Genomic DNA, 24,368 nt, shown 5'->3' with positions numbered 1-24,368 from the left:
ATAGTTAAGCATTAGACTCTGAATCACCTGGCACGTGGCTCAAGGGAAGTTGAGAGGACCACTCCAGCCTCACACATGAGAGACACACAGGTTACAAATTAGAGCCACATGTCAACACAGAACTAACTTTTCAGGGCATTTCTGGCTCATGTCCAGACTGCCATACTCAGCAGAGACAGTCCTCGCACCCTTCACATACAGTCACCCGGAGGAAACCCACGCAGACACAGAGAGAACACACCTCACTCCTCACAGACAGTCACCCGGAGGAAACCCACGCAGACACAGAGAGAACACACCACACTCCTCACAGACAGTCACCCGGAGGAAACCCACGCAGACACAGAGAGAACACACCACACTCCTCACAGACAGTCACCCGGAGGAAACCCACGCAGACACAGAGAGAACACACCACACTCCTCACAGACAGTCACCCGGAGGAAACCCACGCAGACACAGAGAGAACACACCACACTCCTCACATACAGTCACCCGGAGGAAACCCACGCAGACACAGAGAGAACACACCTCACTCCTCACAGACAGTCACCCGGAGGAAACCCACGCAGACACAGAGAGAACACACCACACTCCTCACAGACAGTCACCCGGAGGAAACCCACGCAGACACAGAGAGAACACACCACACTCCTCACAGACAGTCACCCGGAGGAAACCCACGCAGACACAGGGAGAACACACCTCACTCCTCACAGACAGTCACCCGGAGGAAACCCACGCAGACACAGAGAGAACACACCTCACTCCTCACAGACAGTCACCCGGAGGAAACCCACGCAGACACAGAGAGAACACACCACACTCCTCACAGACAGTCACCCGGAGGAAACCCACGCAGACACAGAGAGAACACACCTCACTCCTCACAGACAGTCACCCGGAGGAAACCCACGCAGACACAGAGAGAACACACCACACTCCTCACAGACAGTCACCCGGAGGAAACCCACGCAGACACAGAGAGAACACACCACACTCCTCACAGACAGTCACCCGGAGGAAACCCACGCAGACACAGGGAGAACACACCTCACTCCTCACAGACAGTCACCCGGAGGAAACCCACGCAGACACAGAGAGAACACACCACACTCCTCACAGACAGTCACCCGGAGGAAACCCACGCAGACACAGGGAGAACACACCACACTCCTCACAGACAGTCAAAATATATAGTTTTAATGTGGAAATGATGTGCATCGCTGCATACATATGTAGACAGCACATTGTACCAGAACATCTACTGCATTATCTTTCTCAAACCCCAACAGGACGACACATCTGGGGAGTACAAGCGCACTCTGCTGAAGCTGTGTGGCGGAGATGATGAGTAAGTTTGTGGCTTTAAGGGTGAAATTTAAATTATTCTTAAAGAAAACCTGGATTTGTTTTTGAAAATCTGGAATGTGTTTAAAATGTGTTTATTTCTCGCTGTATTTCAGTATCGCTGGAGAGTTCTTCCCTGAAGCTGCACAGATTGCTTATAAGATGTGGGAAATCAGCGCCATGACCAGAGTCCAGGTCTGGTCCTTCTGCCTCTCACAGTGGCCAATAAGCAATATTACATTACACACACACACACACACACACACACACACACACACACACACTCACAGACACACACACACTCACCTCCCCACTGACCTCTTGTTAACTGTTATGGCCAGTCCTGATAAGCCATGCACTGTGGTGATACAGCAGGGCTTTTGTTTTTGTGCTGATAGCATCTGAATGCTGTTCATTGCACAAATCAGCATCTTGAACCTCCTCCAGTTCCACTCATACAATACTCTCCTTCCCCATTTCTACCACTAGAGTTCATACTTCTTTCTACAGATGATAGAAACATCTGTGTCCCCTTCCCTCCCTTTCAAACACAGACACTCACTGTGTTCCTCTTTACCCCTTTACCCCTCTATCCCTTAAATATCTTGGTTTCAGTGTCATTGACAGTAACAGTTTGTTGTTTTTTAACACAGCCAGTGGTTGACTATGAACGGCTTATGTATATTTACATTTTTACATTCTTAAAACTGGAGTAGGTCATATATAAAGATGTCCCTTGGGGCACTTTCACCCTTCGTCTAAAGCCACACCCCTAAACCACAGGAATGACACAAGAAACCAAAACACTAGGGCTGAATCTAAACTAAATCTTCCTCCCCTATGTAGTGCACAGTGTAGGTCATAAGCAGCTTTTGCGCTCATTGTATGTAGGATAAAAATTGTATCCCTGTCTAACATTTACTGCGAGGAGTGTTTACAGTCCTGTGGACTAAATAGACAAGGCATTAGTGCATTTCATTTATTGATGGCTATCAGGATGTGAAGAGTATTTCAACTAATTTAAGAAAAAGTGTTTTAAGACCAATCACCTGCTGCAGCTTTAAGCATTTCACAAGGGATTCGTTTTACACGAGTAGGTAAAGTGAGGGAGAATGTTTATCACATAAGTGAGTCCCTCTGTGATTTTATCCCTGTCCAAATACGCTGTGTCCATCATTTTTACAGACTGTGAATGTGTTTTTATGAAAGCTCCCATGACCCCATCCTAAATGTAACTGAGACTGGAGGATGGAAAGAGAAATAAAGCAAGTGAAAGCTGTTGTATAACGCTACTCATTTTACATCTCTGACCTCTTGAATGAAACCCAGGAAGAGAAAGTGATATGGAACATTGGACATAATATCTGATCTCTGTCTGATGTCTGAGTGTGTGTGTGTGTGTGTGTGTGTGTGTGTGTGTGTGTGTGTTATTTATCTGATTATACTCTGCTCCACTCTTACAAACTCCTCATCATTTGCACATCATGGCCTCATTAAAATATATCACTCTTGGTCACACATTTCAGATCTGTAGCTACCTGTAAACTGCGTCCAGAGGTCTGCAGACTCCTCTGTGTACACCCACCACTGACATATCTGTGTTATTACACACAGCCACACAGACATGTATCTGTGAATTGTGGGGACACAATATAGTTATTTTGTGGAGACTAACCCAACCTTAGACATGTCTTCACCTTAAAATGTAATTATTACATTGTGGGGACCAGATCGTGAACCCACAAAAAAGACAAGTCCCCACAACGTGAGTGTGTAAGATCTTCATGCCTGGCTAAGCCTGGGCTAGAATGGTATAAATCCCCCACTGTGTGTGGAACAGCCTCTCTCTCTCTCTGTGTGTGTGTGTGTGTGTGTGTGTGTGTGTGTGTGTGTGTTTATTAAACTTCTCTATAGCTGTGGATCTGATTTCCATCTCTCATGTCCAGTTAAGGGGAACAGTTCGCCCTTATGGAGATTTTGACCCTGCCAGCGATGCCCAAGACCTGAGGAAAGCCATGAAAGGCTTTGGTGAGTAACATCACTCTCAAATGGCCATTTCCTCCTCTCACTGGTCAGTTTGTATCCTTTCTGTTGACCTATCTTAAACCTCCATGTGTCTTCAGGGACGGACGAGGACACAATCATCGAGATCGTGACTCGGAGGAGTAATGAACAGAGGCAGGAGATCAGACAGGCCTTTAAATCTCTGCTCGGCCGGGTGAGGGCCCTCTGATCACCCTAATGCACTTACACACAATGCAGTTGATGCAGAGGAGACACATGTTGTTTCAGCCGTAGCTCCAGTCTTCACTGTCTTGCTGTTTAAAAATATAACCTGGCTGGGTTGGTAGGTGACTGCAAATCATACCTGGGGTTGGGTGTGGGTCCTGCTCAGAGCTGATAGGGCTTCACAAGGGTGCTGCTTTATTTTTTATCAATAACACGCTGTGTTTTTGTTACCTCTGCAGGACCTGATGGCAGACCTGAAGTCAGAGCTTTCCAAGAACCTGTGTCGTCTCATCATGGGCCTGATGATGACCCCAGCTGAGTTTGATGCCAAAATGATGAAAAAAGCCATGGAGGTACACTGGACATAAGATAAGCGTCCACACAGTGATCACATCAGAGCTCACGTACCGTTTATTTATACGGTGTACTCAAAGACAAGAGCTCGTCCAACATTTCACATGGAATCAAGGGTATTTACAGGGTGTTTGTCCACCTTTATGGCTCTAATAGTCTTTTCTGTATTGTAAAGCATGGCTGAAGACACAAACATCTCAATAACTTCTCCAAGGCCCAACGCTGGCAGCTTTAAACCCTTCTAGGCCATTCTTAACATTGAGCACGATGACCCTGAACCATTTCATTTCATGCTTTTGTCTCAGTGGGTGCATATTAAAACAGCTGATTTTCATAATTGTACTAAATGTACTCAGACGTATACTGAACGTTTGCAGTCCTGTTAGACTTAGACATTCACAGACTAGAGCCTCTGCTCAGCATTGACCTCAGACTCTAAACATGATCAGGTCATGCAATTTAAAAATGGTTACATCAGATTAACATCAAATTACATATTTATTCATTAATTGTCACAGACAGTCTCCCGGGGGAAACCCACACAGACACAGGGAGAACACACCATACTCCTCACAGACAGTCACCCGGAGGAAACCCACACAGACACAGGGAGAACACCACACTCCTCACAGACAGTCACCCGGAGGAAACCCACGCAGACACAGGGAGAACTAAACAACCAGCTAACTGTTTACCTTGCACTTGGTTCTTACCTTCTGATCTAAATATACTCTCTCTCTCTCTCTCTCTCTCTCTCTCTCTCTCTCTCTCTCTCTCTCTCTCTCTCTCTTTCTCTCTTGTGTGTGTGTGTGTGTGTGTGTGTGTGTGTGTCCGCAGGGAGCTGGGACAGATGAACATGCTTTGATTGAGATCCTGGTCACAAGGAGCAATCAGGAGATTCAGGACATGTGTGCAGCCTATAAGAAAGGTGAGAAATCAGCCTGAGGATGAAAGAATAACTGTCCAATAAAGGGTCTTCAGACAGATGAATGGTATTGACCCCAAAATATGAGGAGTACCTACACACTATGTTGATTTAATGCCTTTATTTTTTATTTATTTTGAGACTGTAATGTTATATATTTTTTCACAGTCATATATTGACTGCCAGATTTTAAAGTTGAAATCTCTGATAAATTGATGATTGTTAAATTAAAAAAGAATAATAAATAGAGGAGCCCTGTGAAGGACTGGCGCCCCCTCCAGGGTGTATTCCCGCCTTGCGCCCAATGATTCCAGGTAGGCTCTGGACCCACCGCGACCCTGAACTGGATAAGGGTTACAGATAATGAATGAATGAATAAAAAAGGATATGAGAGAATAAATGGTCAGTTGTGGGAATAAATTAAAACTGTGGCCACAAATGAAGTTAACATTCACGTTACAAATAGTTCCATTTGGGCCTCAAAAGACATCAGCTGTGTTTCGCTTTTGCTGTTTATTTTTGAAAGTCATGAGCGGTGATGTCCTTTAGAGGGCAGCAGCAATTTACACATCTACATCAGCAGCTGAGAGACTGACCAACTCACCAATGTTTCTCTTTAAAGGTGCTGTATATGATTCTAGTGAATGGCTGTTGATATTTCAAAAACAAAACAAACACACTCCTCCTTTCAATGCTCCTTCCAGAAGCTCCATCCCCCAAATGCACGTGCCAGATACACAGTCTCCCCTTCCGTTCGGTTGCCGTGGCTCATTCTCATTTAAAGGAACAGGTGCTGAAACCAGCCGGTCTGAACAGGGCTGTTTAGACAGGTGGAGAGCGCTGCTGTGGGGTTTGACCCTTGTGGTATTATGACCAAAGCATGGCGAAGTTTCATTAAGGCCCCAGAGTTGTGTTCACTTGTGGAAAATGAGGAGAATATTCATTATGTCCCCTTTATAACCAAAGAGATGGACACTGGACATGGCATTGTTTACAAAATCTTTTAAAGGGAAGTCATTAAATCATTTTAAATGATATTTAAATTAAATTAGATGTCTGTGATTCTCTCCCAGCTTTTAAGAAGAGTCTGGAGGACGCTATCTGCTCAGACACCTCTGGGAAGTTCTGTCGGATCCTGGTCTCTCTGGCTCAGGTGAGCTGTGGGTGTAGACTAGTGTTACTGAGGCATGTCTCTTGTAAATTCTACATCACTGTAATAAACTCATACTGGTTGTGTTCTTCAGGGAGCCCGCGAAGAAGCGCCCGCTGACATGGACAGAGCCGTACAGGACGCACAAGTGAGTGAAATGTCTCCGGAAGCACATCCCTAGCAACAAGTTTCTTACTGTGGCTAGACAGTTTGGTTTGGGTTTTTGATAAAACCCAGACTTGTATGTTGTGAAAGTGGCTTCATGGGTTTGAGAGCTAATTTTAGGCAGCTTCACAATGTGCTAAGTTTAGCTGAAAAAAAGGGAACTTGGTATTTAATCTGAGGCTTCCTCAGGAGAGGACTTTACCCTTAAGTATCATTGATAATGAGAAAAGCCCACGGGATCTGTTCACAGGACGGCATTTTGCATAATGACTACAGTAACTCTTTTATTTTTAACAATGCTAATATTAGCGATGGGAAGATTGATTGGCCTTTAAAGTCAGATGATCCTTAGTCCCAAATATAGGCTAAAACACGATTCTCCAAAATAGAAAAAACCTCTTTAACTTTCAATGGAAGTCAATTTAAAATATTTTTTTCCAAGTCATTTTGCAGCATTTATGTTGATCCATTAATGCATTTTCAAACAATGTGAAGGTGCTGAATTCAGTTGATACAGTAACTAAACATGGAGTTATATGTATTGCTTTGGACAGCAATGATATATATATAAATTCTGAAAGGAATGTCAGGAAATTTGAACCAAGACAAAGTCTACATGGAAAGTCAAGTTAAAACTAGAGTAGTTTAACTGCTAGTGGTAAATGTTCTCATTTCCTGCGGTGCTGTGTGTAGGATATGCTCTGTCCAAAGTAAAATAAAAAGTAAAATATAAAACTAATACTACTGCACACAGACAATATGTAAAAATGTTAGTCAGAGATGAAAAGTGTTTTATTATCTGACGTAGAGTGCACTACTTTATGTAACGTTATTTGATGACCTATATTGTGCACTACATAGGGTGGAGGAAGATATTTGAGATTCAGCCCTAGTATTTTGGTGATGTTTCAGAGCAATGCAAACAGACCATGCTGTTCCAGTGGTTTTGAGGGTGTGGCTTGTTGAATTGTTTCCAAATAATATTTATTGTCTATAAAAGTAGCTACTCCGGCTCATTAGCGGTTTGTTCATTAGGACGATTGGGGCGACAAAACGTTTAAAGGGAGTAGGAGGACTATTTTTCTTTTATTCTACCACAATATTAACCCACAGCTCTGTATTAACTTAGCTCTTCCAGAATGTATGTCCCGTCTCTGAGTACCACAGTCCAATCAGCGTTAGTTTTTGTTTCTGTAAATTCCCACCTCTTTTTGGGCAAATTCAAGATGGTGGAAAGTCACACATGACCACTTTCATTGACTCTCATGTTAAGGCTCTTTTTTAGAGCTGCAGAGCCTTCAGTTGATTCTCTGTGGGTTCTGAGAGGGCTGGCACCAATGTGTTTTTGCCATGTGCCACCCCCTACTCTATTCCTACATGCCTTACTATGTAGTGAAGTGTGTAGTGAATAGGGCACTGGGAATAGGCTCAGTATGGCTATGGTGAACTTCACAATAATCTTTATTCTGGATCTCCTGCACCTAAAATAAAATGTTATCTAAAATTGAAAAGTGAAAAATGTATAGAATTTTATATGAGAAATGATAAAGCTGGTCTTTTTGTGAGGGCGATCCTTGAGAGATTTTAGCAGGAACGGCTTTGTGTGATGCTCCATTTTTAAAGCTGTGGGGATTTTTGTGTTGTGCAGTGATAAAGATACAGCAAGCGTCTTATACTTCTGCCACAGAGTTACCCCTCACAAACAGGAGTAATAATTCAAGGCTAGACCTCACTGTGTCTCTTCTCTCTTTCAGGACCTGGCGGACGCGTGCAACGCTGACTCTGACGAGATGATTGATAAGTTCATGAGCATTCTGTGCACACGGAGTTTCCCTCACCTGAGGAGAGGTAGAGCAAACACAGCAACTCTCACTTAGTTTCCGTTCCCACAGCATTCAGTCACTGCATTGTTTTAGGTCCAATCATTCATTCATTCATTCAGTCTGTTTCTGTAACTGCTTCATCCTGTTTTTGTTTTCCTATCTGAAGCCTACCCAGTCTTTGGGAACAAGGCACCCATTCATCACAGGGCATCACACACTCACACAACTGGGGCCAATTCTGAACAGCTAATCCACCTACAAACAGGTTTTTGGCCTGTGGAAATAAACCAGAGCACCTAAAGGAAACCCAAGTAGACACAGAAAGAACAGACCACATGCCACATACACAGTCACCCAAGGGGATTGAACCCACAAAGCCATGACCCTAGAGCTGCGTGACAACTTGCTGCCTAGGTCCCTAAAATATAAAACTAATACAACTGCACACAGACAGTACATGAAAATGTTAGTCAGAGATAAAAGATCTGATTTGATGACCTATACTGTGCACTACATAGGGTGGAGGAAGATATTTGAGATTCAGCCCTAGTGTTTTGGTGATGTTTCAGAGCAATGCAAACAGACCATGCTGTTCCAGTGGTTTTGAGGGTGTGGCTTTAAAAGGGGGAGAAACTTTTTCTTGTTGAATATTTATATAATATTTATTGTCTATAAAAGTAGCTACTCCGGCTCATTGGCGGTTTGTTCATTAGGGCGATTGGGGCGACAAACCAGTAAGAGGGAGTAGGAGGACTATTTTTCTTTTATTCTACCACAGTATTAACCCACAGCTCTGTATTAACTTAGCTCTTCCAGAATGTATGTCCCGCCTCTGAGTATCACAGTCCAATCAGCGTTAGTTTTTGTTTCCGTAAATTCCCACCTCTTTTTGGGCAAATTCAATATGGTGGAAAGTCACACATGACCACTTTCATTGACTCTTATGTTAAATATCTTTTTTTTAGAGCTGCAGAGCCTTCAGTTAATTCTCAGAGCACCTGAAGGAAACCCACGCAGACACAGCAAGAACACACCACATGCCCTGTACACAGTTACCCAATAGGATTGAACCCACAACCCCAGGACATTAGAGTTGCGTGACAGCGTGCTGCCTAGGTCCCTAAAATTAGTTACATATTTGTATCAATTTATGGTCACTGGAAAATGCTTTTATCCACAGTTATTTATAATCATGCTGCAGATTTAGGCAAATAGTATCTCACCTATGGTTTCTGATGGGTGTGGTGTGGCTACCCAAGCAGGGAAATGAACCCCAGTCTTTTATGCATTGCTATTATCATCACATTTCAATATAGAATAAATTAATAAAAAACACCCCAGGGACACTATCATCAATTTTCTGAGTTTACCTTCAGTTAGTAGTGTTCATGATGTAAAATAATTTACAAAGTCATCATGTATTTTAGATCTAGGCCAGCTCCCATTCGTGCCAGCAGAAAACACATCAAAGCATGTTTTGAGAACACTTCTCTTGTCTCAGAACTGCTATTGCACTCGTTGCTATCAGTTAGTACTGAAAAATCAAACAGTCTGATGGTACATTTCCTCTGCATGGTACCTGTCCTACTCAACTTAACACAGCTGTACTCTGATATTTATGGTTTTTCCATTAGGTAAATATGGCACCTTATAGCTAGAACCAGGTTCTTTTTCAGTACCTGCTCACTCAAGGTTCCAAACTATGGAGAGGGATTAGTGCCAAATTGAAAAGCAATCACACCTATAGAATAGTGTTTTTTATTCTTGTAAGAGACAGAGCGACATTAAATCAATATAATGAATATTCGCTTTTCATTATGACACGTGTATTGCATCACAATGAGATGTTTATGTTTGAAGTACCTCACAATATAAAGCAATACTGTTGTGTACTGATTACATTGGGATGTTACTGTATTCAATTTTGACACTAATTCAACATGTATTTTATGTATTTTATTTTATTTAACTAACATATTCTTCCTGTTAGTTATAAAAGCAATGACGTGTGGGGATTGCATTTCACTTTGTTCTATTGCAGTGATTGCTCTTCAGTCTGGCACTAATTCCTCTCCATACCAAGCAAACAGAGTAGCGACTAAAACATAACATGTAAGCCTTGCAGAGCGCTGATTGGCTGGAGAGACTTGTGAATCACGATGAAATGCAGACCTCCAGCACAAACGCTCCGACTGTACAATCTCCAATCTGCAGTAGCAATCACATTTGTTTTTGTCTGACTCACGATGGGAGCTTGTACAATTATGGCATGGTCTTTTGAAGAGGTTCTTCAGTGCAACAAGGAACAAGAAACTCTACTGATCTGATGCACAGAGCCGTGTTCAGTCCCAAAAAACAAAAACAGTAAACACACTACGAGTAAACAACAATGGTTCCCGTTAGAGACAATGTTTTGTGACGTCATCGGCAACATTTCAGAGGAGAGCTTTAGCAGTGGAGTGAGTGGTCGAGTAGAGTTGAGTCAAGTAGGTACAACGCAGTGGAAAATCACTGTAAGTGTTGGTTCTATCAGATCATAAGATAAATCCCCAGTGAAGCCTCAGCCATTCAAAATGGCCTCTCTCTCCATGGGTCGTAGGATGGCCCTCCCTTCCTCATCACTCAGCAAAATTCTAGCAGTTGGTGTCCTCCTCCAAGCATGCTGAGCTCTAGTGACCTCGTGGTTCAAAAAGATTGTGCTGTCTTTCATACTTCAAGCTTCGTAGCATCATGTGATCGGGAGATGTATCAAATGATGGCTCTCATAACATTATAAGGCCCTGATGAAACATGATTTTCACTCGTGGCCTTTTTATTTTCCACAGTGTTCCAGGAGTTTGTCAGATGCTCCAACAAGGACATCGAACAGATCATCAAGAAGGAGATGTCTGGAGATGTCAAAAACGCCATGTTTGCTATTGGTGAGAAGATTTCAGTGTGTGCAGGACATCCTCTTTTTACATGTGACAGCTCTGTTTGTAAGAGGTGGAAAGGTCAGTGCTTTAACAGTAATGCCCTGTTTGTTTCAGTGAGGAGTGTGAAGAACCAACCCTCTTACTTTGCTGACCGTCTGTACAAAGCCATGAAGGTATAACCTTAATCCTTATAAAATTCCCTGACTACTTTAGCACAAAGTATTAATATTAGCTTTAGCACTTTAGCACAATGACTAGGTGATATATATATTGTGTAGTAGTCCTCATACCATCAATTACCATAATAATACTCGTCTATTCCTTTAGTCTTAATACTTCTGTTGGTGCACACTTAAACATGATGGTTCCACAAGGGTCCTTTGGTGTAGAAAATGGTTCTAAATAGAAACACTTGAAGAACCTTTGGCATGATTAGATGGTTCTATGCATCATGAAGGGGTTCTTATAGATGGCTCTATACGGCAGTTTTTAGAAAAGGGTTCCAAAAACATGACATTGTAACATTTGAGGAACAGTTTTTGGTGCCGTATAGAAGCCTTTCTAAAAGGTGCTGTATAGAACCATCTATAGCACATTCTCCATCAATCTGAAGAACACCTTCATGATGCAAAGAACCATTACCTGTAATAAATAACCCATCATTTTTAAATGTGTGCTCTTATATTTTAATGTTTACGACGGTTCTTAATGCTTTATTTTATTATTGATTCTGGGTTCTAACTTTATCACATCACACTGATCCTTAGCGCTTACTTGGGCCCCAAGCTTTATTAACGCAGCAGGTTATTACTAATCGTAAGTGCTGTGGTGAGTGTTTTTAAAGCTCTGGGTTTGTGCTTGTGATTCTGCTCTCTCTCTCTCTCTAGGGTCTGGGGACTGATGATAGAGCTCTGATCAGGATCATGGTTTCTCGCTCTGAAATCGACCTCTTCAACATCCGCAAAGAGTTTAAAGAGACGCACGACGCCTCTCTCCATGAGTTCATCCAGGTAGAGACTATGGTTGTAAGTGTTCCTCTCCTTGTCTCTCGTTGGCCGTGGACCATGTGATCGATGTGAGACAGAGGTCTGCTGGGGTACATGACCTATACCTGCAGCTCTGGAGACTGATCTGACCCAACTGATACTGCTGAATCTCAGAGAGAGAGAGAGAGAGAGAGAGAGAGAGATAGAGAGAGAGAGAGAGAGAGAGAGAGAGAAAGAGAGAGAGAAAGAGAGAGATGAGAAACAGAAGGTTAGAGACTGAGTAAGAGAGAAAGGAGAGAGCAGCAGAGATATGGAGAGAAAGAGAGAGAGAGAGAGAGAGAGAGAGATGAGAAACGGTTAGAGACTGAGTAAGAGAGAAAGGAGAGAACAGCAGAGAGATGGAGAGAGAAAATGAGAGAGAGAAATGAGAAAGGGAGGGTTAGAGACTGAGTAAGAGAGGTGAGAGAAGCAGAGAGATGGAGAGAATGAGAGAGAGAAATGAGAAACAGAGGGTTAGAGATTGAGTAAGAGAGAAGAGAGAGAGCAGCAGAGAGATGGAGAGAAGGAGAGAGAAATGAGAAACAGAGGGTCAGAGACTGAGTAAGAGAGAAGAGAGAGCAGCAGAGAGATGGAGAGAAGGAGAGAGAGAAATGAGAAACAGAGGGTTAGAGACTGAGTAAGAGAGAAGAGAGAGCAGCAGAGAGATGGAGAGAAGGAGAGAGAGAAATGAGAAACAGAGGGTTAGAGACTGAGTAAGAGAGAAGAGAGAGCAGCAGAGAAATGGAGAGAAGGAGAGAGAGAAATGAGAAACAGAGGGTTAGAGACTGAGTAAGAGAGAAGAGAGAGAGCAGCAGAGAGATGGAGAGAAGGAGAGAGAGAAATGAGAAACAGAGGGTTAGAGACTGAGTAAGAGAGAAGAGAGAGAGCAGCAGAGAGATGGAGAGAAGGAGAGAGAGAAATGAGAAACAAGGTTAGAGACTGAGTAAGAGAGAAGAGACAGAGCAGCAGAGAGAGAGAAACATGCGAATGAAAGAGAGAAACAGAGTGAGCAAGAGAGAGACAAATGAGAAGTAGAGAGAGATCTTCAGAGTGACAGAGAGATTTAGAGGGAGCCAGAGAGAAAGAGAGAGGCAGAGAGACAGCAAAAGAGACTGAGAGAGAGAGAAGATTAACAATGAGAGAAGGAGAATTATAGTGAGCAAGGGGGAAGAGATAGAGACAGAGAAAGAAAATGAGAGAGAGAGAGACAGTAATGAGAAATAGAAATAGAGCATGAGCAAGAGTGGGGTGGGAATGACACAGGGATCATCAGAATGAGAGAGAAATAGAGTGAGCTAGAGCGAAGAACACAGAGAGAGAGAGAAATCGAGTATGAAGGAGAGAAGAGTGAGAAAGAGAGAGACTGAGAGAAGAGAAAGGATGCAATAATAAAGGATAATAAAAAAAAATACCAACAGAACCCTTTGTGTGTCTGTCCGAACCATGAAATGTTGGAGGATACGTTGGGCTTTCTGTCTCTCACTTTTTGGCTTTCTGTGTCTGTCTCTCTCTCTTTGTTTTTTGTTATGCTCTCTGTTTCTCTCTCATTTTCTGAGAAGTTTGCACTCATTGTCCGTACCCGGCCTGTACCCCTATACTTTATAGCAGACCTCTAATGTATGAATGGAGCTTGTGTGTGTGTGTGTGTGTGTGTGTGTGCACGTATGTTTGTGTGTTGTGTGTGAACGTCCTGTACCCTGCGGTGTGTCGCTGTGAACGTTCACATCCTCTTTCTGGTGGCGGTGGAGGGGGACGTACGAAGAACTTGACATGTCTCTGCGGTCCGTACGCTCAGCTGTTTAGGAATTTCCCCGTGCTCTCGATTTCCTCTCTCTCTCTCTCTCTCTCTCTCTCTCTCTCTCTCTCTCTCTCTCTCTCTCTCTCTCTCTGCTGATTGGAGCGCTGTGACAGGAAGCACTCTATAACAGGTCTATACTGGCTCTACCATCAAAACCCCCCTTTGAAGATAAATAATAACTTTCACACCATTGACGCTGAAACTCTAGTGCTCTCTCTACTTTTTCAGATGTTTTGACATTGATGGGCTGTTCCAGACTGTTTCAAGTCTGTATGGAAACTGTGGAGAACAACGGAGGCCATCTAGGAGCCGTCAAATCACCTTCCAGCTCTTTGTGCGGAGAACAAGCATTTAATCTCACACGGTGCACACAGTTACACTGTGGGACTCTGCAAAGAAATCATTCACAATGTAAATGAAAGGCCCACAATGACCAGCCCTACCGTTCCGTTAAAGGGACACTAGGTACGATTTGGAATTTTTGCTCCTGGGCTCCCCCTACAGTTGCAGAGTGTGGTTCATTTTTACAGCACTGTCCTGAAATAAAGGAGGGAGGTTCTTACCCTCTTCCGAAAGTTACATAGTGCAGGTTCTGTGCTTCAGTGCAGAGCCTGGAATAGCGAAGATTCTAGTCTCTATTCTCCCTTCTTTTACAGATCTATAAAGCAGCACAATGATTTTGAAGCTGTAAAAATACAACATAATGTTCCTTTAAGGTGAAATGGGATAGACTTCATCAGTTAAACCTGAGCCTACGAGCTCCACGCCCGGTACTTGGTGTCGTTAACGGGGTATATCCCCTAACCTGGACATCGATTTTTTTTTTTTGTGGCTAAATGCAATCAAATCTTTGCAGCAGTGTTCCAACATTTACTGTCACCCTACGCTCTCGGTAGAAGGCGAAGGAGCTACAGGTGACACATCATTCTCTATGAGAGCAGGAGAGTGCTAGAGAGGAACTCAGAGGAGCCCAATCAGAGGGGAGCTGTCTGACGTCCCCTGCCTTTAATCTTTAAATATTTGCTCGGAATTTCGTTTCTATTTTTAACATCAGGGCACTCAGAAGCTCAGAACTGTTTCACCCGCAGACGTAGGGAGACAAAGTAGGAAGGAGACTTAAGCCTGGACGCTGGAGACTCTAGTCTGCACACCCACAAGCGGCAGCGGCATCACAAGGTCCCTGAAGACACCCACAAACATGGGCTGTCATTCAGTGCCCTCAATTTACAGGAACAATTGTCTCCTCCCCCAGCATCCACTGCCGAGGTGCTTGGGCTTGTGTGTGTGTGTGTGTGTGTTCACTGCCACGGATGGGTTAAATGTTGAGGCAATAATCTAACCTTTAATCGAACTCTGTGTGGATGTGATTGGGGATCCTTTGTGATTATGATTTATTTGGTGTTTGTTACCATGGAGCTTCTGTGAACTGTTGCACTGTATTTACTTTGTGTTCCTCCTCCAGGGCGACACCTCAGGAGACTACCGTAAGACTCTGCTGATACTGTGCGGTGGTGAGGATTAGAGCCACGTGCGTTGCTGTGTTTGTGCCGATGTTCCCGCCGTAACCCTCCGCTCAGCCGCGTTTGCCCTGTTCTGCTGCCTTCACCTCCGCCACGTCCCGGTGCCAAAACCGACCACCTCCGAACCCCCAGGACACGCTCAACCAAAGCCACTGTGATCCGATAACAATGTGACTTTTATTTTTTACAGTTTTCCATTATTGCTTTAATGTTAATGGGTGATTAATGAAGGTTAATGAAACTGCTTGGCTCTGTAATCCATCCACTGTTCAATGTACACAGTCATATCCGAATCTTATGACCATCTGCCCAACAGTGGGGGGAACCACCCTTGGCTCGGATGACAGTGGCGAGACGTCATCCGAGTTGGGAGGCACTCGAGGCAATTCCAATTGTACCACTTCTAACTGTACCACTTGTCAGAAGCCTTGTACCCTATTGGACATCAGTCAAATCGTGTCCTTTGCCCATGACAATCATGTTGTGCTCAGCTACAAGTGACTGGTGTGCGTGCTCCTCTATACTTGTAGCAAACCCAGTCACGTGGCACGTGAGACGTCCGGGGCAGAGTTCGTTCCAAACCAGGGGTGGTCATAATATCCAGATGTGACGGTGTAACCACATGGGACTGAAGTGAAACTGCCTTAAAATAAAAGTACTGATCCTGTTCATTTTGGTTGTGTTGGGTTTATTCATTTTTCCACCACTGCCACAACTTCAAAATTCACTTTCTTGATTGGCTTTTATGTTGTAATCATTCTAGAAAAGAAATCGGATGCCCTGGAACAGCTGCAAATGAGTATAATCAATAATTAATCAGTTTCAAGAACAACATTCCTCAACAAATTACTGCAGTGATGTCATTGGAGGCTGATGTGGGAGTCTGGAGAAATCTCTCAGCTGCTTTAGCCAGATTTGTCCTAGAAAGTGCTATACTAGGTCTGTAGGTCTGACAATACTCATGCTATTCGTAGTCATATCCGTGAGATATATGGATATTTCCTCATTACGTTTTGCCGACCTCGATATCACCCATTGTTTTTACTTATGTGTTTGTATTCTGATCTGTTCTCAGGTTTTCTCTGGTCTCTCTATTCTGGAGCCATTCTGTCAATTCATTTGAAAATATTATATTTATTTAGGATATTTAAATAATTCATTCATTATCTGTAACCCTTATCCAGTTCAGGGTCGCGGTGGGTCCAGAGCCTACCTGGAATCACTGGGAACAAGGCGGGAATACACCCTGGAGGGGGCGCCAGTCCTTCACAGGGCAACACAGACACACACACATTCACTCACACACTCACACCTACGAACACTTTTGAGTCGCCAGTCCACCTACCAACGTGTGTTTTTGGACTGTGGGAGGAAACCGGAGCACCCGGAGGAACACAACAAAGTCCTCACAGGCAGTCACCAGGAGGAAACCCACGCAGACACGGAGAATGAACCACACTCCTCACAGACAGTCACCCGGAGGAAACCCACGCAGACACAGGGAGAACACACCACACTCCTCACAGATAGTCACCCGGAGGAAACCCACGCAGACACAGGGAGAACACACCACACTCCTCACAGACAGTCAGCCGGAGGAAACCCATGCAGACACAGGGAGAACACACCACACTCCTCACAGATAGTCACCCGGAGGAAACCCACGCAGACACAGGGAGAACACACCACACTCCTCACAGACAGTCACCCGGAGGAAACCCACGCAGACACAGAGAGAACACACCACACTCCTCACAGACAGTCACCCGCAGGAAACCCACGCAGACACAGGGAGAACACACCACACTCCTCACAGACAGTCACCCGGAGGAAACCCACGCAGACACAGGGAGAACACACCACACTCCTCACAGACAGTCACCCGGGGGAAACCCACGCAGACACAGAGAGAACACACCACACTCCTCACAGACAGTCACTCGGAGGAAACCCACGCAGACACAGAGAGAACACACCACACTCCTCACAGACAGTCACCCGGAGGAAACCCACGCAGACACAAAGAGAACACACCACACTCCTCACAGACAGTCACCCGGAGGAAACCCACGCAGACACAGGGAGAACACACCACACTCCTCACAGACAGTCACCCGGAGGAAACCCACGCAGACACAGAGAGAACACACCACACTCCTCACAGACAGTCACCCGGAGGAAACCCACGCAGACACAGAGAGAACACACCACACTCCTCACAGACAGTCACCCGGAGCAAACCCACGCAGACACAGGGAGAACACACCACACTCCTCACAGACAGTCACCCGGAGGAAACCCACGCAGACACAGGGAGAACACACCACACTCCTCACAGACAGTCACCCGGAGTGGGAATTGAACCCACATATTCAAATAATAATATTAATAATAATAATAATATTTATTTATATAGCACCTCATACAATAATGCAGCTCAAAGTGCTTTACATAAAAAAGAAAAGAAGAAAAGAAAACAAGCGCTGGGTCAACTGTACTGACAAATAATGCATTTTAGAATAATAAGACTAACAAAAAGTAGCCATAAATCATGAAAAATAATCAATAGAAAACAAAATGTAAAAGACCAAGATAGAAAAACATGACACTAAATGATACAAATAATTACAGAATACAGTAATATTAGGAATGATGTAAAGATCAAAGAAATCACAAAAAGATGATAATATAAAACCAAGTTTAAAATAAAATCAAAGAAATAAAAATACTAATATTAAAATAATGTAATAATTAAGTGGTAACATAAAATGAGATTAGTTAACGAAGCAAGTAAAAAAATAAGAAACAAAATGCCTTCAGCTGCTATTTAAGTTTTATAACATCTCCTACTGATGTTAAAGAGTATTTATTAATTCCGATTCCAGTGTCGGAATATTCTTATTAACTAATTTGTACTAAAATTATTTCATTGCTTTTTAAAGGACTGTAATTGGAGTATTATCTGTATATCAGCGAGAAAAAAAACAATGACAATAATATTGCAATAATATTATGCGCAGCAGTTATGTCTGGGACAATATATCGACCACAGAAAATGCCTACTGTGACAGGCTCAGCACTTGTTGGAATAAGTGTTTACAGATGAGTGCGATGAGTACCAGTGACATGTCGGCTGATGGGTGAAGGACACCTACAGTAAACTGTTAACAGTGTTTTGAAACGGTGTGACTACAGTGCGGCGTAAATGACACATCGGCCCGTGTAAGCCACTGTATGTGGGCCGAAGGTCTGAGACACATTGTTTCACAGTTGTATCATACACTCGATGCCCACGAGTCATCAGTGAGGGTTTGTTGTTGTGTACTTCTCATCATAAACGAGGGAAGCAGAAGGACCCGGTTCAATCACTACCTCTATTTACATTCATTTCCATTTGCACCTGACAAAGAGGAAGCAGAGACAAGCGCTTTGACCTGAGGAATTTCCCTGCTGTATTTCATCTGGGTTTTCTAAATGTAATAAATATCCGTCACCGAGATGTAAACAGTCCTCAGGGCTCTCACTGCTGACAGCAGCATTGGACACTATCTGCACTGGGCCTGTGGTGGAGTAGCTGACAATGAAGGTAACATTCATTATAATGAGGGAGTAACTAGTGGCAAAAGGTTTTTATCATTGGGTGAGGTCTGGGCATGCAGGGCTTATTCAAAATATGTAATACAGCTAGACAGCAGTTTGGTGATACACGACCTCATGCTGACATGCTTTAAGGTGTAAGGGCTTACATGTTTTCTTTAATCTCTATAGAAAAGTGTGAACTCAAGGAGTACATGGGTCCCCAGCACCAGACTGTGGAGGATTGGTAATGTAGCTCAATTTAATACGTTATCTAACAAGCTGGAGCGACGTTTGTCATCCAGAGCTAACCGTGCAACCTCAGTAGCTGAGCTCACTAACGCTCTCATGACTGAATGCCATCAAATCCTCGCAGAAATGTTACAAAAACCTAGTGTAAAGCCTTTCCAGAAGAGCAGGGGCCGTTAATGCAAGAGGAACAAGTGAACTATTAATACCCTTCGTTTCAGAAGAAACACTGGGTGAGTGGGTGTCCACAAATGTGTGGCCACACTGGACTTTTTGAGCCACCGATGGCCTGCAGTACGTGGGCTGGCTCTTGACATAGTGCACAAACCAAGCAATCATTTTCACACACAGGTGCTGGTCATAAGATTAGAATATCATGAAAAAAGCTGATTTATTTCAGTGATTCCATTCAAAAAGGTGAAACCTGTGTATTGTACTCATTCATTACACACAGACTGATGTATTTCAAGTGTTTATTTCATTTAATGAACCTTCTTCCATCACTCCATGGTCCAGTTCTGATGGCCACACTGAACAAGTGCATCCCTATACACAGAAAGCTGTGATGCACTGAGGCCTTTCTATCAGAGCCCGCATTACTGTTCCAGCAGTGTGAGTTACAGTAGCTCTTCTGTGGGATTGGACCAGACTCCATATTGCCATCAATGAACCTTGGGACCCATGGCCCTGTTGTTGGTTCAATGGTTGACTGATGATTTGACCACTTTTGGCAGAAGTGTCCACAGGTGTGAGTGTGTGAGTGAATGTGTGTGTGTGTGTGTCGCCCTGTGAAGGACTGGCGCCCCCTCCAGGTTGTGTTCCTGCCTTGCACCCAGTGATTTCAGGTAGGCTCCGGACTCACTGTGATTCTCCTGCTTCTAACATCATTTACAAGAAGAGTGGCCACTGTAACCAAAAACATCAATGCCAGTATTCACTTAAAGGTGCAACAGGTAGCGCCGCTGTGTCATAGCTCCAGGGTCCTAGGGTTGTGGTTTTGAATCCTACTCTGGGCGATTGTCTTTGAGGAGTTTGGTGTGTTGTCCCTGTGTCCGTGTGGGTTTCCTCCAGTTGCTCCGGTTACATGTTGGTAGGTGGATCATACGTGAGTGTGTGAGTGAATGTGTGAGTGTGTGTCACCCTGCTAAAGACTGGCGCCCCCTAAAGGGTGTATTCCTGCCTTGCGCCCAGTGATTCCAGGTAGGCTCTGGACCCGCCGCGACCCTGAACTGGATAAGCATTTATAATTAATGAATGAATGAATGAATGCTGACTTCACCTGTCACTGGTTTTAATCTTGTGGTGGATTTTTACCTGAAAATGACATTGATCATTACATCAGTTTACTCGTTGTTCATGTGGTAAATAAATCTACAAGGATCTTAATAGTTCTCCACACAAAGCACAGTCTCAGATGCTGGCTTATCTGGCTTCATTTTCAGCTCCACGTCCTTTCACACCCACTCAGAGTTCTCACAGTGGAAGGATGGACACAAAGAGCAGTGGATGTGTTCAGGTCTGAAGCGATACATCTCTCTCTCTCTCTCAAAGAAACTGGAGCTATTTATCTGCTAGAGACAGCTTGCATGTTTGTTATGGATCTCTTAAACATTTCACCCTGGGTCTTTTTCTTTTATTTTCCCTTGGGTTTCCCCTTGTTCCTAATGGATATTTATACTGGAAATGAAATGAAGGACTGCTTTTATTTTGAGTGTGTACATTAGACTTAGTTTAGTGAGCCCGCTGGTGACCTTACTCCTTGTCAGCCATCTGCCATGAAAGAAGCCCTTCACACATCACTTCACGTCTCTGAACGTCCCTGTGTGTGTGTGTGTGTGTGTGCATGCATGCATGTGTGTATGCAGCTGTTGTCAGGCCATCTTTGAGTTAAAAGAGGAAAGAAGAAAAAAAAAAGGCTTGCGAGGGTAGGAAATCCCCTGCAGTAGGCCAACATCCCAGACTACATCGATTTTGCAGCAGCAGCAACAACAGCAGCACACAGCCCAGAGAAAAACATCCAAATAAATGATCAGGAATTGAGCTTTGCAGCTTGACCTCAACAGCTGCAAACACAAACACGGCGAGAGAAAAAAGCCTGCAAACTCTCCATTGCAAAAGAAGGTCAAGCTATCGAGCGCACTGACAAAACTGGACACAGTTATATACAAAAACATGGCATGATGTCAACACAAGGCAGGTCTTTTTGCATCTGCGTGGACATGAGCAGAGAAAACAAGTACCTGCGAACAGTTAAGTGCCTTCTCAGATGCTTTTGCAAAAGGAATACCATCGATAAAGTAATAAATAAATAAAGAATAAATAGTCTCATACTTTTTAACTCGTATATGCATTTATTATTATTATTATTATTATTATTATTATTATTATTTGCAATTTTAGCCACTACAGAAACTGCAAGAAAAAGAGAGAACCAGAGCATGCACTCATTAAGTGCATCAGATGGTGGCATTCTGCAGGGCGTTGGCACCAAAGACTGTATATAAGAGTTATACACTCATATCCAGTCTAATGTTGAAGCAGTATAGAAATTAGCGAACACCTGAAAGCATGTGTGCATTGTGAAAGTTAGCCTATATATGCAAACTTTTAAATGCAGGTAGGGGTTGTATACATAGGTTACAGTAAAAAAATAAAACCAAAATGCTACTAATAATCTGTATTATGAAATTGGCTGTACATTAGATCTTTTTGGTGTGTTTTATATTTAAACAGAGGACTGCACCTTTGTATAATGCTAGCTTTGACAAACTAGCGCAACCTATGCATTATGAAATTTTGACACCTTGGTGTTTGCAAAGAAATAACCAGTTAAACAAAGCATTCAGACATTAAATGGAAACAGAAAGTTGCAATCCATTGTGTGTTTGGTGAGTTAGTGATCTACAGCACAGTAATCAATAAGAGCGCAGTTAGCATTGAAAAACAGTGTTTAGCTAATGTGGAATTTGCATGATTTGGGTGCTTTAACTCTATCAAAGTTCTGTAAAAGTTCTCAAGTTAATGTTAAGTTAAAAACCACTGTGTTTTCAACCTACTCAACTGCATATAACGCCTCTGGGTTTAACCCTTTAAAGGTTGGACCTAAAGTAAACTGTGTTGGCTTTAGCAAACACAATTAGTGACCGGTATGCTAAATATACACCAGTGCAGACTTTTAAGGACTATAATGTGTTGTGTTGTGTGGTAACACTTAAGCAGGCCGACTCTTGGCCACATACCAGGTCCCCCCTTTAGAGCTGAAAATATCAGGGCCTTTCACTATGTGGGAATTCCCCCTTTCGTGTTAGAAAACACAAGCTAACACTTCCCCCAGTGCCACCAGTTTCCTTAAAAAACGCCTCACGGACACAAGCACCCTGGGTAGGTGAGTGTGCAAACTGTATATGAATTTATAGTCCTGTTTAATTTAATTTTATAGTCCACTATCTGATGCTGTGTGTGTGTGTGTGTGTGTGTGTGTGTGTTTAGCTAAGGTTCAGCTTTAATGTCTCTTCTTTGCAAGGGAACCTGGAGTGTGAAGGGCTCTATTAAATCTATCACTTACATTAAGTTTACTGCAGTTCTGACTTCAGCATAGAACTTTATTCTAAACCTTACCCATAGCCTCTCCAATATTGCTATTGATTATCAGCTACCATCTTGATAATTAGCAGCTGTAACCCATCTCCTAGGGACTGTAGTGTGACTGTGTGTTATTATTTATAAGCTGTAGGTTTTCAGATGCAGTATTTTCTCACTTGACATTGCTTTTTTAGCTTTGGCTCTGTGCTGTTTTATTTATTGCAGACAGCTATGTGCTTGCCTTAAACCCAGAACAGAAATATCCTGTGTGTCACTGCTGGTCTAGTTTTGACAACATGGTCATGCTGCAATGTGCGCGGTGGATGTGCCTTTCAGTTACATTAATGCATACCTTTCTGACTGTTGCATAGTACACTATGTGGTCAAATCTTTACAGACACCCCTCACGCCTTCAAAAAACCTGTCACTGTGGTGGTTCCCTCCAGGTTATATATTCCACACTTTAAGTTAGAGCTCATATTTGTACATTATTCTATCTTAATTGTAGTACATTTTCCAGTTGTGTTTATTGCATATGTCCCATTTCACCTACAGGACATTTATTTTAGTTTACACAGCTCTATAATGAAATCTTTCTCTCCTCCTTCTGGAGAAGACAACGTAAGGTACTTTAAAGGAGCACAACTCGACTTTAAAACCACTGCTGTGCTTTTAAAGGTACATTTACACGGTTTGTACCTATAGAAACCAATACAGTACCTTTGTTTTTGACTGTGTAGAAAGAGTGAATTGCATTTAAAGTGTGGACACATATTCAGCTGAGCCCACCCAGTTCAAATCCCTATAGAAAAAGCATGGAAATAAATGGGGACACTGAAGCAAGTTTAAAGGCACCATACTCTGTGCCAGCAGCCGTTAAGAAGAGAGTAAATTCCCCCATCACTGGGCTGTGGAACAACATTAAGTGCTTCTGGGATGAGTTGGAGTGATCCAGAACTGATCGTGCAAGCTCAGTACCCCCTGTGGCTGAACGCCATCAAATTCTCCTGTACACATCCGGTGTACAGTCTTCCCAGATGAGTTTAGACTGGACCTGCAACAAGCTCATGTTTAATATCCAAAATTATGGAAGATGAAGTGTCCACACACTTTTGGCCACAAAGTGTATTAGATTCAGGGCTTTAAAGGCTGGGGTTTATTCTTATTTCTTGTTTTTTTTTTAACAACACCAGTAATGGGCCTCTGTGCAGACAGAGTGAGTATTTATTGGGGTGTTTTCAAAGGGTGAAGCTCTTCTACAGCCGTAATGATGTTATATAACTTCACACGCCTAAACCTACAGTATATATATTGCTGCTGTCTGTAACAAAATCTCCAAAGGGATATCTTTACATAGTTAATGTAGTTAATGTCACAGGACTTTTCAGCACTACCTGTCCGTTTCTCAGGATATTTCAGCACAGTGTCACAGTGTACCTGAGGTTTATAAACTGTGCAGATCCACTCTGTGGAGCATTAACTGCTTCATTTTAGGGACGAAGCAGTGAGTTTCTTCAGCTCATGTGAGTTTATTAAAAAAAAGAATTATAAGTAAACACTTTTAAAACCATTAAAAAAAGCGTATGTACTGCTCCTTTAAAGGAATTTCTCCTCTATTTTTTTAATTTAATTTTCTGCATGAGTCCTTTTATTGTTTATTTTTGGGGGATATTTCACTATGGAATAAGCCTTCTGTGAATTTAGCGC

At 43.0% G+C, this 24,368-nt stretch overlaps 2 protein-coding genes across 3 annotated transcripts in view; both read left to right on the top strand.

Annotated features, from left to right (window-relative positions):
- anxa6 (annexin A6) overlaps positions 1–15,915 on the top strand; it is a 32,762-nt gene extending 16,847 nt beyond the window's left edge. The window contains exons 13-25 of one of the 2 annotated variants that reach the window (XM_066667164.1): positions 1,296–1,354; positions 1,467–1,545; positions 3,297–3,378; positions 3,474–3,568; positions 3,819–3,932; positions 4,771–4,861; positions 5,932–6,011; positions 6,103–6,156; positions 7,928–8,021; positions 10,822–10,917; positions 11,026–11,084; positions 11,799–11,936; positions 15,197–15,915. In XM_066667164.1, coding sequence (XP_066523261.1) covers positions 1,296–1,354; positions 1,467–1,545; positions 3,297–3,378; positions 3,474–3,568; positions 3,819–3,932; positions 4,771–4,861; positions 5,932–6,011; positions 6,103–6,156; positions 7,928–8,021; positions 10,822–10,917; positions 11,026–11,084; positions 11,799–11,936; positions 15,197–15,256 — 1,101 coding nt within the window. In that variant the 3' untranslated portion in view covers positions 15,257–15,915. The remainder of the gene's footprint in view (positions 1–1,295; positions 1,355–1,466; positions 1,546–3,296; positions 3,379–3,473; positions 3,569–3,818; positions 3,933–4,770; positions 4,862–5,931; positions 6,012–6,102; positions 6,157–7,927; positions 8,022–10,821; positions 10,918–11,025; positions 11,085–11,798; positions 11,937–15,196) is intronic. The other variant, XM_066667165.1, reaches the window with a different exon arrangement.
- Positions 15,916–22,445: 6,530 nt separating this feature from the next.
- tnip1 (TNFAIP3 interacting protein 1) overlaps positions 22,446–24,368 on the top strand; it is a 45,406-nt gene continuing 43,483 nt past the window's right edge. The window contains exon 1 of the mRNA XM_066667023.1: positions 22,446–22,464. The gene's annotated coding sequence lies outside the window, so the exon portion shown is untranslated. The remainder of the gene's footprint in view (positions 22,465–24,368) is intronic.

Source organism: Hoplias malabaricus, chromosome 4 (genome assembly GCF_029633855.1).
Source record: "Hoplias malabaricus isolate fHopMal1 chromosome 4, fHopMal1.hap1, whole genome shotgun sequence".
In the NCBI taxonomy this organism is placed as follows: Eukaryota; Metazoa; Chordata; class Actinopteri; order Characiformes; family Erythrinidae; genus Hoplias; species Hoplias malabaricus.
This window is presented reverse-complemented; position numbering and strand designations above follow the sequence as displayed.